The 12,954-nt window shown below is 44.8% G+C and overlaps 1 protein-coding gene across 8 annotated transcripts in view; it reads left to right on the forward strand.

The window, feature by feature from the left end:
* The first annotated feature begins 416 nt into the window (after positions 1-416).
* RIMKLB (ribosomal modification protein rimK like family member B) overlaps positions 417-12,954 on the forward strand; it is a 60,598-nt gene continuing 48,060 nt past the window's right edge. For 4 of the 8 annotated variants that reach the window (XR_003927194.2, XR_003927195.2, XR_003927196.2 and 1 more), the window contains exons 1-3: positions 838-1,011; positions 2,156-2,669; positions 8,963-9,183. Coding sequence is in view for 3 of the 8 variants with exons in the window: in XM_030041030.1 (XP_029896890.1) it covers positions 9,009-9,183 (175 nt within the window). In the remaining 5 variants the exon portion in view is untranslated. Of the gene's footprint in view, positions 801-836; positions 1,012-2,155; positions 2,670-8,962; positions 9,184-12,954 lie in introns of those variants that run through there. The other 4 variants (XM_030041030.1, XM_030041029.2, XM_030041028.1 and 1 more) reach the window with 4 other exon arrangements.

Genomic DNA, 12,954 nt, shown 5'->3' on the forward strand with positions numbered 1-12,954 from the left:
CCGCCCTGTAGCCCGTCACCCGTGGCAGCGGGCCGGTGGGCTGCGGGTGAAGCCGGGCGGGCGTGCCGGGCCTGGGCCGCTGCCGTTTGAGGCGTCTCTCGCCTCGGGCCCGGGCTGAGGGGGGCTTGAGCAAACCCCCCGGCTGGGGCAGGTGGAGGAGGGCAGGAGCGGGCAGGAGGCCGCAGCCCGCGTCTGGTGCCGCTGCCCAGCCCCGGGGCGCCGGTTCGGTTTCGTGCGGTTCGGTTGGGCCGGGCCGGGCCGGGCCGGGCCGGCAGGCGGGAGCGCGCCGCCGCCCCCGCGCGCTTCCCCGCGCCCACCCCCGGAGCCGGGCGCCCCGCCTCGCCGCCCCCTCCCCCCGCGGGTGCCAGCCCCGCTCGGCCGTTAGCGCCGTCGCCGCTTCAGTCAGTCAGGCGGCGGGAGCGAGCGCGGGAGGAGGCGGCGGCGGCGCCCGCGCTGTGGCTGGAGCGGCGGCCGCGGGGGGCGGGGGTCTCGGTGCAGGGAACAGCCGGCCTCCTCGCCCCAGCCGCGGGGAGGAGGGACGCCGAGGAGGGGGAAGGGGCGAGCGGAGCGCCGCGCCGCGTCGCCCGCTCCCCTTTAGGACCGCGCCGCCGAGCGACCGCCGCCGCCGCCGCCGGCGGGGAGGAAGGGGCGAGTCTCCCCCGAGCCTTCATTCGCCCCGCGGCTTCCCTCCCTAGGCCCGGTGCCGGAGGGGGGGGGGGGGGGGCGCGCGGACCCCCGCAGGTCCCCCTCAGGCTCGGGCTCGGCGGTGCCCGGGGCGGGTGAGATGTCGGGCTGAGCGGGTGCGAGCCCGGGGGTGGGGTCCGCCGTGCCCGGGGTGGGGGGGGGGGGGGGGGCGGGGGGGTTGGGACCGTCCCCTCAGCCGTCCCGCCCCGCCGCCGCGCTGCGCCCATGGTGATTGTGCATCCCCGGGCGCCGAGCGGGGCAGCAGCGCTCCGAGCTGCCGGCGCCTTCCCGCCGCGCCCGCGCGGGCCGGCCAGCCGGGGCGCCCAGGTGGGTGGCGGCCGCGGCCGCTTACGGGGGAGGGGGAAGCGGCGGCCGCTGGTTGTGCGCGGAGGGGAGGCGGCGGTGGCGGTGGTGCCGGGGGTCGGTCGGTGGCTCCGCGCCGCTTGTGCCGGGCGGCCGTGCTGCCGCCTCGCCCAGCGGGTTCGTGCGGGCGGGTCGCGCCGGGGAGTAGCGCTGCGTGTGCGGCGCGGTGGTGGCGGCGGCTTGGGGAGGGGGGGGGGGGGTGCCTGCCGCCTGGCACAGACACACGTACGCGCACACACACACCCGGGCTTGCACGCCGTCTGCCCGCTCACACGCGTTGGTGTGTGCCAGCAGCCGCTGAAACGGGGTGAAAAACGGCTCCCGTGCGCGTGAATGTGGCAACCCGCGCTGGTCGGGGGCAGTTTTTCACGTGATGCAGGGGTGTGCGTGTGCGTGTGCCTGTCGTTGAGTCTTGCGACGAAATCTTTCCAACTAGGTTTCTTCTGTTCTTTTGTTTTCTGATGTTTAAAGAGCTAATTGCGCGTTGGTGACTTAACTGCCTAGGATCTTACCAGGGGCTCCGTTTTCGAAGTGTGCGACCGTTAATCTTTAATTAAACTCCATGGTTTAAACAACCATCCTCTAGACATGCTATTTTGGGGTTTGGGTTTTTTTTTTTGGTCGCCGTTTATAAACGACTGTTTATTTTCTGTGGAAGAGTGGGGTCTAATGCATAGGAATATATGCTGCTGACCTGAAACATACTTTTCTCCGGTCTCCTCATCTGAATTCTAAATGATATTCTGGGGGAGGGGTTTAAAGGCTCACACAAATAAATAGGAATAGTTTTCGTAGGTTTTAAAACTTAATTTCTTCACGTGTGGGTACAGATTTATCTTTCATTTGAATGCACATTCTTCAGTAAAGGAACAAACTGCTTAACCTTCTGGTTTTCTTTTTCCCTTAAAATGGGTTTCTGTGGTAGTATATTTCTGTAAATTATTTAAAGTTGCACATTTCCCCTAGTTGTGTTCATCCCATCTTTTGCTTTTGGCTCCGCTTACTCTGTTGCATGGTACCTTTTCTTACGTTGGGATTTAGTTTATGAGATGCCTTTATATGTTTGTTCATGTCTAATAGGGGTGTTTCTCCTTTTTTTTCTCCCTAGGTGTTGGTGACTTCACAGTCATTTAGGGGTTTAGTTCTGAGGAAGTAGAGACACGAGGATCGAGTCTATTTTACGTAGAAAGCTACAGCTCTTCATCAGTACTCTTCTTCCTCCTTCCCATCCCTCCTCCCCCGTAGGGGAGGACAATTTGGGAATTACTTTAACAGTCATTTACTCCCCCTTTCCCCCCTCAGAAATCTACCTTGGTCCCCGAGGCATCCGCTAGACATTGCCCGTTATAGGACCAGGAAAACGTTATCATCATCATCCCTTGCTTGCTTTGGGAGCTTCAGTAGCACCCTCCCCTCCCTCGGAGTGCAGTGCAGAGAGGCATCCAGCAGACTTCCTTGCCACCCTTTTTGGGTGGGTAGTGGAGGATCCAGGAAAAGGGGAACCCAGCGAGGCACGTGACCTCCTTACCGGAGCCAGAACTGAAGCAGCACTTGGCACGCCGAAGGAAGCACCCATCTTTGGCGTCTTTTTCGTCTTCCGCTCCGTCCTCACCAAATTTGTGGTAAGTCTCTTCAGCCCATTCATTCAGACGGTGCCTGTTTCCCTTCCCCCACCCCGGGCGCTGGGAGAGGCATGCACAGAGACGGGGAGGGGTGGGGGAAGGGAGGAGGGAGAACGGGCTGTGTTAGGCACGGATCGGGGGGAGAGGGGGGCATTGTGCCACATTGCGGGGGAACCCGGGCAGAGGTGGAAGAGCCTCTCTTCAGAAAAGCGGCTGATGCGGGAGGAAACGCGTGTTTTATTTGCACGGGCGTGCATGCGTGCACACCCAGGCAGAGTGGAGGGGGGCGGAAAAGCTGAGAGCCTGTTGTAGGAAAAAAAAAATAATACTGAGACCGAAGTAGAAGCGTAGCTGATGCTGACCAGTATCGGGCTAGTGTTGCCGAGAGGGAAGAGAATGGATTGTTCACTGGAGATCAGGAACCGGGGTGTGTGAATGAGGAATGTTATCGCCTACTTGCAAGCATGAACAGAGGAGGAAAGACGGGGTGGGGGGGGCTGGATGTGTGCCTTTTAGAGGCAATTGTGCCTGGAAGGATTGCTGCTAGCATCTTTAACATCACTCGGTGCAAAGGTGGGGACAAGCAGATGAAAGCCATCGCAGGGAGTGCAGTTGCCCGTCCGCGAGGGTGGGGGGTTGTACTGGGAATGAATGGGAACGATTAATATATTCCCATATCCTTTGACTGTTGCAGTCTACAAATCTCACAGGGAAAAAGAGGTGAATACCGTGGTATGCTTTCAAAGAGGTGTGCTTGGGGTTCACCTGCCTGCAGTGACTTTAAATTCTATGATGCATGTGTAGAGGGCGGATGATAATGCAGCAACACTGGACAGATTGCGCTGCAGCTGCTCAATATATTATATAAAATGCATTTAAATAAATATTTTAATTTTTCGGATTCTTCTGTTTTTAAAAATGTGTTCTTTCCAAAGATTCTCAAACAGTTATGTGACAGTCTTAGGAACTAGTCTTTGGTAGGTAAGAGAGGAATTTTTCTTGAGGATGTCCTTAAGCATCACCATGAAGCAGCAGTGTCAGGAATGAGTTGATATATCTTGGATTTATTTTTCTAAAGCAATTTTAACAAGTGGTTCAAGATGTCAGTTTTTATCTCTGTACGTATCACCATGGGTTATATTCATCATCCGTACATATTTCCTTAAGGTTTTCTTTAGATCATCGACATTCTGGTATCTTTGTGTGGAAAAAAATTAATTGTGCTTTACACTTGAAACAGCTGTAAACTGTTTTCAGACCTGCTCTCCCTATGACATAGAAAGTCATATTTCTGGGATGTTTCAAATACTGCTCTCTCCTCATTAAGAGGAGACGGAGACTTCCGTGACAGCGTATGACGGATCATATGCTGGGTCATATGCCAGACGACCCTTCGTTAGCTGTTTAACCAGTCTGCTACCTAAGACTGACTTTATAATTCACGTCTGCCTTGAGATATCTCCTAAAGGAGATGACTTACGAGCATCTGCCAACTGTTTTTAGCTCTTCAGTGTCTTGAGGTGTGGCCTCCAAAATGGCATTCTAGAAGCTGCTGTAATGGTAGAGACAATTGGTTTATTGGAAGTGTGCATTCAGTTTCAAGCCTCAGATAATTTATAATAAAAAGGAAGGCAAAATACCTTTTCCAACTTGAATAACGCTGTTCTGGAAACAAGTATAAAGGGAGATGCATTAATGATAAATGTGAAAGTGCAGTGTTGTTCATGGGGACGTGAATGCTTGGAGCTATATTCTTCCTAGTTCTCCATTTCCCATGGCAGTCATGGCTGTCAGTCTCTTGGCTCTTTCTTTCTCACTTCCATGAGATTTTTATTATCATCTGAGCTGTAGGGATTAAACATGCCTAGAGGTATGCTAAAACTAAGATTAGGTTTTACCTCTCTATTAACTGCTGAAATCCATGGAGTTGTGTTAGCTGCACAGTGCTGTAATGGAGGCCGAAAGTCTCAGCCAAGGTCTAAAACAGAGGCGATTCTGGGAGGGGCCAGTGGTAATAATTGTTCAACTAACTTGTTTCCCAGATTGTACTATAGTCAATGGAAGTTTGCTACAACATCAGATCACAAGTCGAGCAGCTGAGGTAGCTAGATCACATTGATTCCTAGTGCTACAAAAGACCTGGGACTCCCATTTGTCATTCCCATAGGGAAGAAACAACATAGTCTTTTTAATCTACAAAGGCATTGAGTAGTTTCATTCTGAATAGAAAGGGCACGGAACGATCGTTTTGCATACTAGATATCTTTTATGTTACACATTTATCAATAATACATAAATGAATTAGTGTCTCCTAATAACTGGTTTCTTGTTTCAGCTTAGGGGAGAATACATCATGATGAAAAAGAAAAAGAGACTAGTCCATTTTTCTCATGCTTTTGGGTGTTGAAGACAGGACAAGGAGTAAATGGACAATGGAGACCCATCTCCCATTCCTGGAGGCAGGTCTCTAAGGCTCTCTGTGAAGAGAAGACCCCTTCAACAGAAAAAGAGTGGTCTTCAGAGAAGATTTCCAGATCTCTCTAGACAGCTGATCTGATTGGCTGAATTCCCTGTTATGTCAATAAAACACATTTGCCTATGGTGTAAAGTAGAAAAGTAGCACAGTGAATGCTTTTGTTAGAACAGCTGTTAAAGGTGTATTACAGATTCAAGGAATGCAGGAGGAAATACATTTGCGTGTGATGGGGAGGAAGCTGCTGTGTGAATGCTAGAATAAAGCCTAGCTAAGCAATACAGGGATGCCACAGCTCAAAGTTGAGGTGAGCGTTCCGTTCCCTTTATAAATTGCTAAGAATCTGTTCCACACAGCGTCTTTCTGAAGCAGATGCAGCAGTGTCTGCTTGGCTGGCGTGACACACAGTGTGATTTTTATCATAGAGCTTTTACTTTGATGCCACCCTTTTACCTCTCCTGGTCTGTTTTACGCAGTTAAATTATGATGCTTTTTTTCCTTTTTGTTTCATAAATCTATTAAATAGTTATTGAAAGGTTGTACTTACACTGACCGTAGTAGCTTTGAGTGAAAACCACATTTTAGCTGGTCATCTTGAAGACATTTAAACATCTGCTCTCCTCCTTATATATACTATACTTATTTTGCAATAGATGCTCTCATGGATTAGGAAGCATTCCATGCACACCCAGCATTGTCTGAGGCTGTGTCTTTTAGATTGAAATGGGTGGAGTTGGTTTTCAGGGAAAAATTCTGGAAATCATATCCAACTTGAGAGCTTAATGCTCTTGTGTGTCTGACTGCAAGGCAAGCTTTCCTCCTACAGACCGTTTTCTTGCGAATGTGGGAGGGATTGTTAAAATGTTTGGGTTAATAGGGTAAATTGCAGGTTTTGTGTTCTGTGAGTCTTCTTACACAATCAAAATGGAGATTATAAGGAGAGGCTGAAACTGATAAGTAGATTCTGTTTTTAGGAGCAGAATGTTTGTGTGAAAATGGTATTTCTCCAGGTGGAAGAAAGATGTGGTATTGGGTTGGAGGTCAGGGAATCGATAGTTACGATTACGAGTTTCTGCCTCTGCTGCTGGCTTGTAGCTTGACCTAAAGTGAGTTTCTTAATCTTTACCTCCAGATTTGAGGTTGTTACCTGCCTGCCTCATGATGAGATGCAAGCCTTTGTATATACATTTATAAAACTTTGAAGATTGAGAGGAAACGAGATGTAGTATTGGGAGGGAGATGAATACCCATACCCAAGGCATTTTTATATGCCTGCTGGTTTAATGTGCTAATTGTGAAATAGCTGGATGGCTCTTCTTGATGATGCTGTAGCTCCTTTCAAAAGTAGAAGAAAGATGGAGGAAAGAAAAGGCTATACTTTTTCTTTTTTTCTTCAACCCTTTGCTGATTCTTAAGAAAGAAAGTGCTGAAATGGCAATCAGAGATGATGGCACAGTCTCTGCAGATTTAAGGGGGTGGAGGTGGGGCCACTTACAAAAGAGATTTGAGGAAAATGGGAGCAGATCCCTGTTGGCAAAGAAATCAAGGGTTAGTAGCAAACAAAAATGGGGAAAAGGCTGCCAGAGAGAAAATACTTGCTTCTCTGCACCGGTGTTAGAACCAGTACTGAGGGGGAGAATAACCAAACCAAACCAAAAAACCCAAACAGGCTGAAAATCTGTAATGGGTTCTGATTTTTTTGTTTGTTTTAATTATGATCAAGTCTGTCCAGTGTATTTTTTTTTTTTTATGTAGTCAATGTTGTATAGGTTTTTTTTAAAATGAGATAGGCTAGCCTGTTAGGTAGAGCTGCTTTTCAAAAGAGAGGCAGTAGGTGGGGCTGTTTGGTCTCCCCAGTCATTCATGCAAATTGCAGAAATAAAGGTAGATTGACAAGAAGCCTTTTGAACTGTGCCATAGCTGTGCCTTTTCTGAAGAATATAGTTTGTCCCAATTCTTAGCCAAGTATGTTGTCCCAGGAAGTTTTCTGTAAACTACCATGTAGAGAAATCCATTGTTGAGAGAGCCAAAAGTGGGGCAGGATCTGACAGTTGTCAGCCATTGTAAGCCCAAGCCTCGTCCTGCCCTTTTCGCTTTCAGCTGCTTTAAAAAAAAAAAAAAAGGGGGGGTTCTCTGAGATATCAAAAGATACTCTTTACAACCTCCAATACTCATTTTCCTGCAGGGAGCAAACACTTCTTTTCCTGCTTTACCTTGATTGAGCATCTCGACTGCTGTCTGTGATTGCCTTTCCCTAGTTTCTGCTTTCTCAATCTGTTGGTATGAAGAACTTTAGTCCTTGGCTTTGTTGTTGCTCCTCATTTACCAAAGCAATGGAAAAAAAGTCACAGTCTTTGCTTGTTGTCATTATGGTTCTCAGTACCAGGAATAAAAATGGCTACTTAAATTTTTACCTTCTTTTTAAGAAAAAGCTGTACTAACAGAAAAAACTTGGTTTTTAATTACAAAAAAAATCAGCTTGTTCTTATAGTTGTAGCAAAACAATCCTTTTGTCCCAAGAGCTGCTGCAGAAACTAAAATTCTCTGCAATATTAAATGAAAGCAGTTGTATACCTGTGGTCTTTTTGCATTTGTGTTTTCTGCTGACACCATGTGCTGTCATTAGGACTGCCAGGCAAAACTCCTGTTTCTATCCCAGAGTTCAGTTCTGTTTGAAACTCATGTGAGCTGTATTGGTGAAAACAATGATTTCTGCCTCTTTAATATGAAAGTTTAAAATGTGTTGCAGAAAACTGCTGTTTTACTCCAGAATTCTTTCTCCCTACACCATTTTGCTACTTGTTTTCCTTGAGTGTAAATGAGTAGTCCATTAATGTACCTGTAATTGTTTTACCACTTTTAAAATATTTTAGTGTATAGTCAAAAATAGTTCAAGTCCTCTCTATTCAAAGGCAAAAGAGCAGTACCGTGCTGTTACCACTTATAACACCATTGAAATTCTTCAATTTGAAGTGTGTTTGTTTGTTTGTTTGTTTTTGGTGCTGAATTCATTAGTGCTGTTTCTGTATAGAGGCTAATTTAAAAAAAAATTTTGGAGCAAGAAAGGGCTAGCACTGAGAGTGAAACCTTGATTTTGCTTTAGGTTGCATGTATTAATGTTTGGTATTCTTAACATTTTGTTGATGCTCCTTGTTCCATTGGTTTTTCCATTAATATGTTCTGGATAATACTAAATATATTTCACAGTAGATGTGAAGTATTTGTAAAAGCAAATCAATCTTGAAATACTTAAGTGGGAAATCCTGTTCTAGTGGATTTCTTCCTTTCTTCTGGACTGCTTTTTTAACGTAAAGAATTTGGCACACTCTGTTGTCTTCCATATATGGTGGAAAGCGATACATCAAGTCTGTCACTGGTGTTTTAGCTGTACCTAGGAGAGGGGCTGAGTTATTTTCAATTGTAGGGAATTATCCCGGTTGTGAGGTTGAAATTATGGCCTTCAGAGATGGCCATTCAAAACGTTTCCTTGGCATGCATCTTAGTACTGTCAAGAAAAGGGGGATGCTACTACCAGTATCAGTAGTTATGTCAAGTGTGTACTTCTTGTGGATGAACTAGGATGAGGACCAAGACCTGGTTTTTACCATTTACATTCCATTGAATGTAAGTGGCTTTGTTTCTGTTGTTGTTGTGTCTGTTGCAGATTGGGTGTAGACATTATTTTCCCACTTGGAGGTTGGAAGTTGCACTCCATTGAAAAGGACTGACTTGTGCAGAGGGAGTAGGACTTGGTACAGTGGGGAACTTGAAGATAGGAGCGTATGTACTCTAACAGAGTCTCATCTTCTCCACCATCTAGAAGTTCCATTGAAAGGAAACCTTGAAGGCTGCAAGACAAGTCCAAGATGTGCAGTTCAGTTGCTCCCAGGCTGTGGTTCTTAACAGACCGTCGCATCAGAGAAGATTACCCTCAGCAGGAGATCCTGAGAGCGCTGAAGGCCAAGTGCTGTGAAGAGGAGCTAGATTTCCGGGCCTTGGTGATGGATGAAGTGGTGCTGACCATTGAGGATGGAAATCTTGGTGAGAATGAGCTAAGGCTGGGAATGTGCTGAAAGGGTACTTGGAAAAAGATTGCAAAATGGAGCATCTGTACTCTTTAATGATGAATTCCATGTGTGCCAGACTGCCATACATCATCCAATTCATATCGATGTACATGATATCATGTTCTTTAGCATTTATTGTGATAATCAAATATAATTGTTAACTTTGCTAATTTGCATTAGAACTATTTTTGCCTTCCCTCTGTAGAACAGAGAGGAGGGTTGCTTTAGTTTTTTGATTCCTGGATAAGGACTATAGGACCTCTGAATAAAGAACAAATTATGGAGCTTCATTTTTGCATAGGTACTTGAAGTTTATGGGTCACATTTAAGAGTTTAAGGAGGACTTTTTTCTTCTGTGTTCCAAGATAGCACAAACATTTGAAATAAACTAAAAGGAATTTTCAATGGACAGTACATATTGTCATGGAGCTAGAGGTAGTAATGTTACATAACTAAAGCACGCTGCTGTACGGACATGTAGTTACGCATATGCCAAAAAAGAACGGGGCTGAAAAACAAAGTATGTGCATCAGAATAATTTGAACTATTACTGCAAATTACAGTATTTTAAACTAAATTGTAAGATTTCTGTTCTGTTTTCCTGTAAGCTTTTTTTTCTGTGGCGATTAAAAAGGAAAAGCAAGACGTTAAGGTGTGTTAGAGAAGTTAAGTACGATGATTCTGTAGATAGTAAGCTTATGTCATAGGAAGAATATTAATACCATCAATGTCAAGGTGTGTAACACTTAATATTATGATTTTTTTTTCAATTTTTTAATTTGGATTTCCTAAAGGAAGGAGGCTGCAGTGTTGTTTTGTACCTTTACCTTTTCCATTTCTCCTCCCCATATATCAGTCAAAAAAAAAGAAAATCACTGGAGATCCAGGGAAGAATTAAATTTCTGAAAGGTGTATTAGAATAATTCTGTGTGGGAAGAAAATATAAAAGTACCCTCAGCCCCATAGAAGAGGCTGCTGTGTGGTCTTATACCTTGTTCATTACTGGGGAATCTATCTGGGAGGGAAATCTTAAAACTGACTCTGGGGAAGAACATTGGTCAGAATTTGAAGCTTATTGTAGCATGAATCAATCAAGCGTAAAACAAATGCATAGGAAAACAGGATTTTTGATTGTGGTATTACTAAACTTTTATTTACATATTTTGTCTTTTATTCTGAGTTCTCTGTGGTTTTTATCTGAGACTTGAAATTCTGTAGGAGGTCTTCAAATCAAGGCAACTTTTTGTCAGAAAGTCTGAACATCTTATTGCTCTGAGCATGCTGTCCTTTGGACAGCATGTTATGCGAAGGCAGCCATCCTGGACTGTAGCTGCAGCCTCCAAGATGCATAATTGGTCCTTTAGCATTTCAGTATTGTTTTTATATCTTGGTGATGTTTTCTTCCTCCCTGTCTTCTGCCTGTTTTTTGGGAATTAAATACAGCAAGCATGAATTGTGGGCCTTTCTGCTGTCTTCCATGTAATGTCTCCTAATGCTGCATCTATTGCAAGAAGAGAAGATAAAGCATGCAAGTTGGAAAACTAGTACTGAGGAATGTGTAGTACAAGAATGAGAAAAATTAAGGAAATGACTAGAAGGAGAATGCAAAAGAAAGTTATTTTCATACAGAGTGTTCATAATAAATATAAATAACTGACCTTTTGAAAAGGGGTGAGATAAAGATGCGGATAGGAATTTCCTTATAAATAATCTGGACTGGCTAATTGTGATTTTGGGGAGGGGGGCTGGGGGGGGGGAGGGGGATGGGGGAGTTGTCTTATATCAAACAATTCTTTCTCTTGGAGAGAGATGAAAAATCTTCCCTCTTAATTTTCCAGTTTTCTTTTTCCTAGTCCTTGCCTACATGTTTTGATACAGATTTCTGGTGGAGGACACAAGCAAAAGTTTTGTGTTTCATTTTCCTTGTTAAAGTCCTCAGTTGGCCTAGGAAAAGGTGTCCTGGAACAAAATCCAGGAGGTAATGCGTTCTGTACCCTTTCTGTTATCTACTGTTGTGTGAGGGGTCCGAGTTGAGTAAAATTTTGTACAACATAGAGAAGTTGATGAAGAGAATGTATCTTCAGTGGATAATAACCTGCTTTTGCTTCCAGTTCTTCTGTTATTTGTGTTGAAAGCTTAGCAATACAGGACTCAAACTGACATGGTATTGGAGGAAGTAATAGTTAGGTTTTCACATACTCACGCTTTTTTTTTTTTTTTTTTTTTTCCTTTAAACCTAGGCAATTTCTTAATTAAATTGTTAAAAGAATGTTAACTTTACAAAGTCAAGTTGGCAATTACGGGATGCTATTTAAAACTTTAAAAATGTGGTATTTCTGTAGATGATATAATCAGTGATACTTCTTTGTGGACTTGCTGACTTGTCAGGAACATGGCTGAAGACTTCAGAGACTGAAGATTTGGCATAGGACATTAAAAATTATTGAAATGATTTACCTCACAGAGGTAAAATAAAGTGGAAAAGGCACTCCTAAACTTAGGAAAATTGAGCAGAGCAATGGGATACATACCAAAATTGAAAATTGGCCCTTCCACCAATTATGTGGTGTATACCTTGACAGTAGAGCACATTGATCTGAATATCACTGAAGCCCAGAGCCAAAGATGCGTGTGGAAAACTTCTGTGATGCTGAGACTCTTACAAAATCTGTGTATGTCAGAGAATGATAAGATCTGCTGTGTACCTGATGTGGTCAGAGGGAGAGGTAGGGTTGTTTCAGTCAGTGGACACAGCAGTGGTGATTCCTTGGGGCATTACTCCGCTGTACTGCAGGGCTAGATGGGAAGCGTGGCTGGGTTCCCAGGCAAGCCAACAGTGTAGCCTCAGCAGTTGTGCTGGTTCCTTTTCTTCCGCAGCTGAAACTGGGAATGACCCAGCATCCCAAGCACCCCCCACAGCCCCAGTGTTACTGGCCACATGATGAAGCTGCATGCCACTCAAGATCCATGTTAGGTGCCTCAACACAGTGTCAGTCCAAAAATGATAGTAAATGCAAGTTAAGAGATGTGGAATTAAAGTTCTTCCTTTAAGTTTAGAAGGAAACTCTTAAACTGATTTATGCTTAAACTGTTTTGGAAATAGTTGAAGTTCAACAAATAGTTTTTGAAAATAACTATGGTTTCTGTCTTGTTTAAGTAAGTGCCTCCTTACCTGAGCCATGCATTCCTGTTTCCTTTGCACACTGACAGTAGTACTCTGTAGATCTCCAAGGCAAAAGCTGAGTTAAAGTAAGTGGAAAAGTCCAGCTGCATAAAACAATGAAAATTTTTCCGCTTCTTTGGTGGGCTGAACTTGCTGAAATGGTTTCTGAATCAGACATGCACAGCATTGGTGCACAGGAATGAACAGGAATGCATGGATGGAAAAAAGTGAAGGGTGATATTGCAGCTGTTCTGATTTAAACTGGCTCAAGCTATGGTGTGGCTGTAGGCTAAATTTCTGAAGAGCTAAATTCTTGAAGCTAAACCAGTCTAGTATGCTGACTGCAGAATGCAGCAGCCATGTTTCTCTTGCCTCTTTCCAGCCTTGCTGTTGCTGCTTGGCTTGTATAAGCACGTCATGTCTCTCTTGGCTTGCTTTCATGTTGTAGCTAAGCTAATCTAATTTAAAAAAAAAAAAAAAAGGTTGACCAAATTCTCTGCTCGTTTGCAGGATCTGGCATTTGTGTGAGTTGAGTTGGCTAATCCAATGGAACACTTAACTCCGCCCAAATAATTAACAATT

This window comes from Aquila chrysaetos, chromosome 17 (genome assembly GCF_900496995.4).
Source record: "Aquila chrysaetos chrysaetos chromosome 17, bAquChr1.4, whole genome shotgun sequence".
Lineage (NCBI taxonomy): Eukaryota > Metazoa > Chordata > Aves > Accipitriformes > Accipitridae > Aquila > Aquila chrysaetos.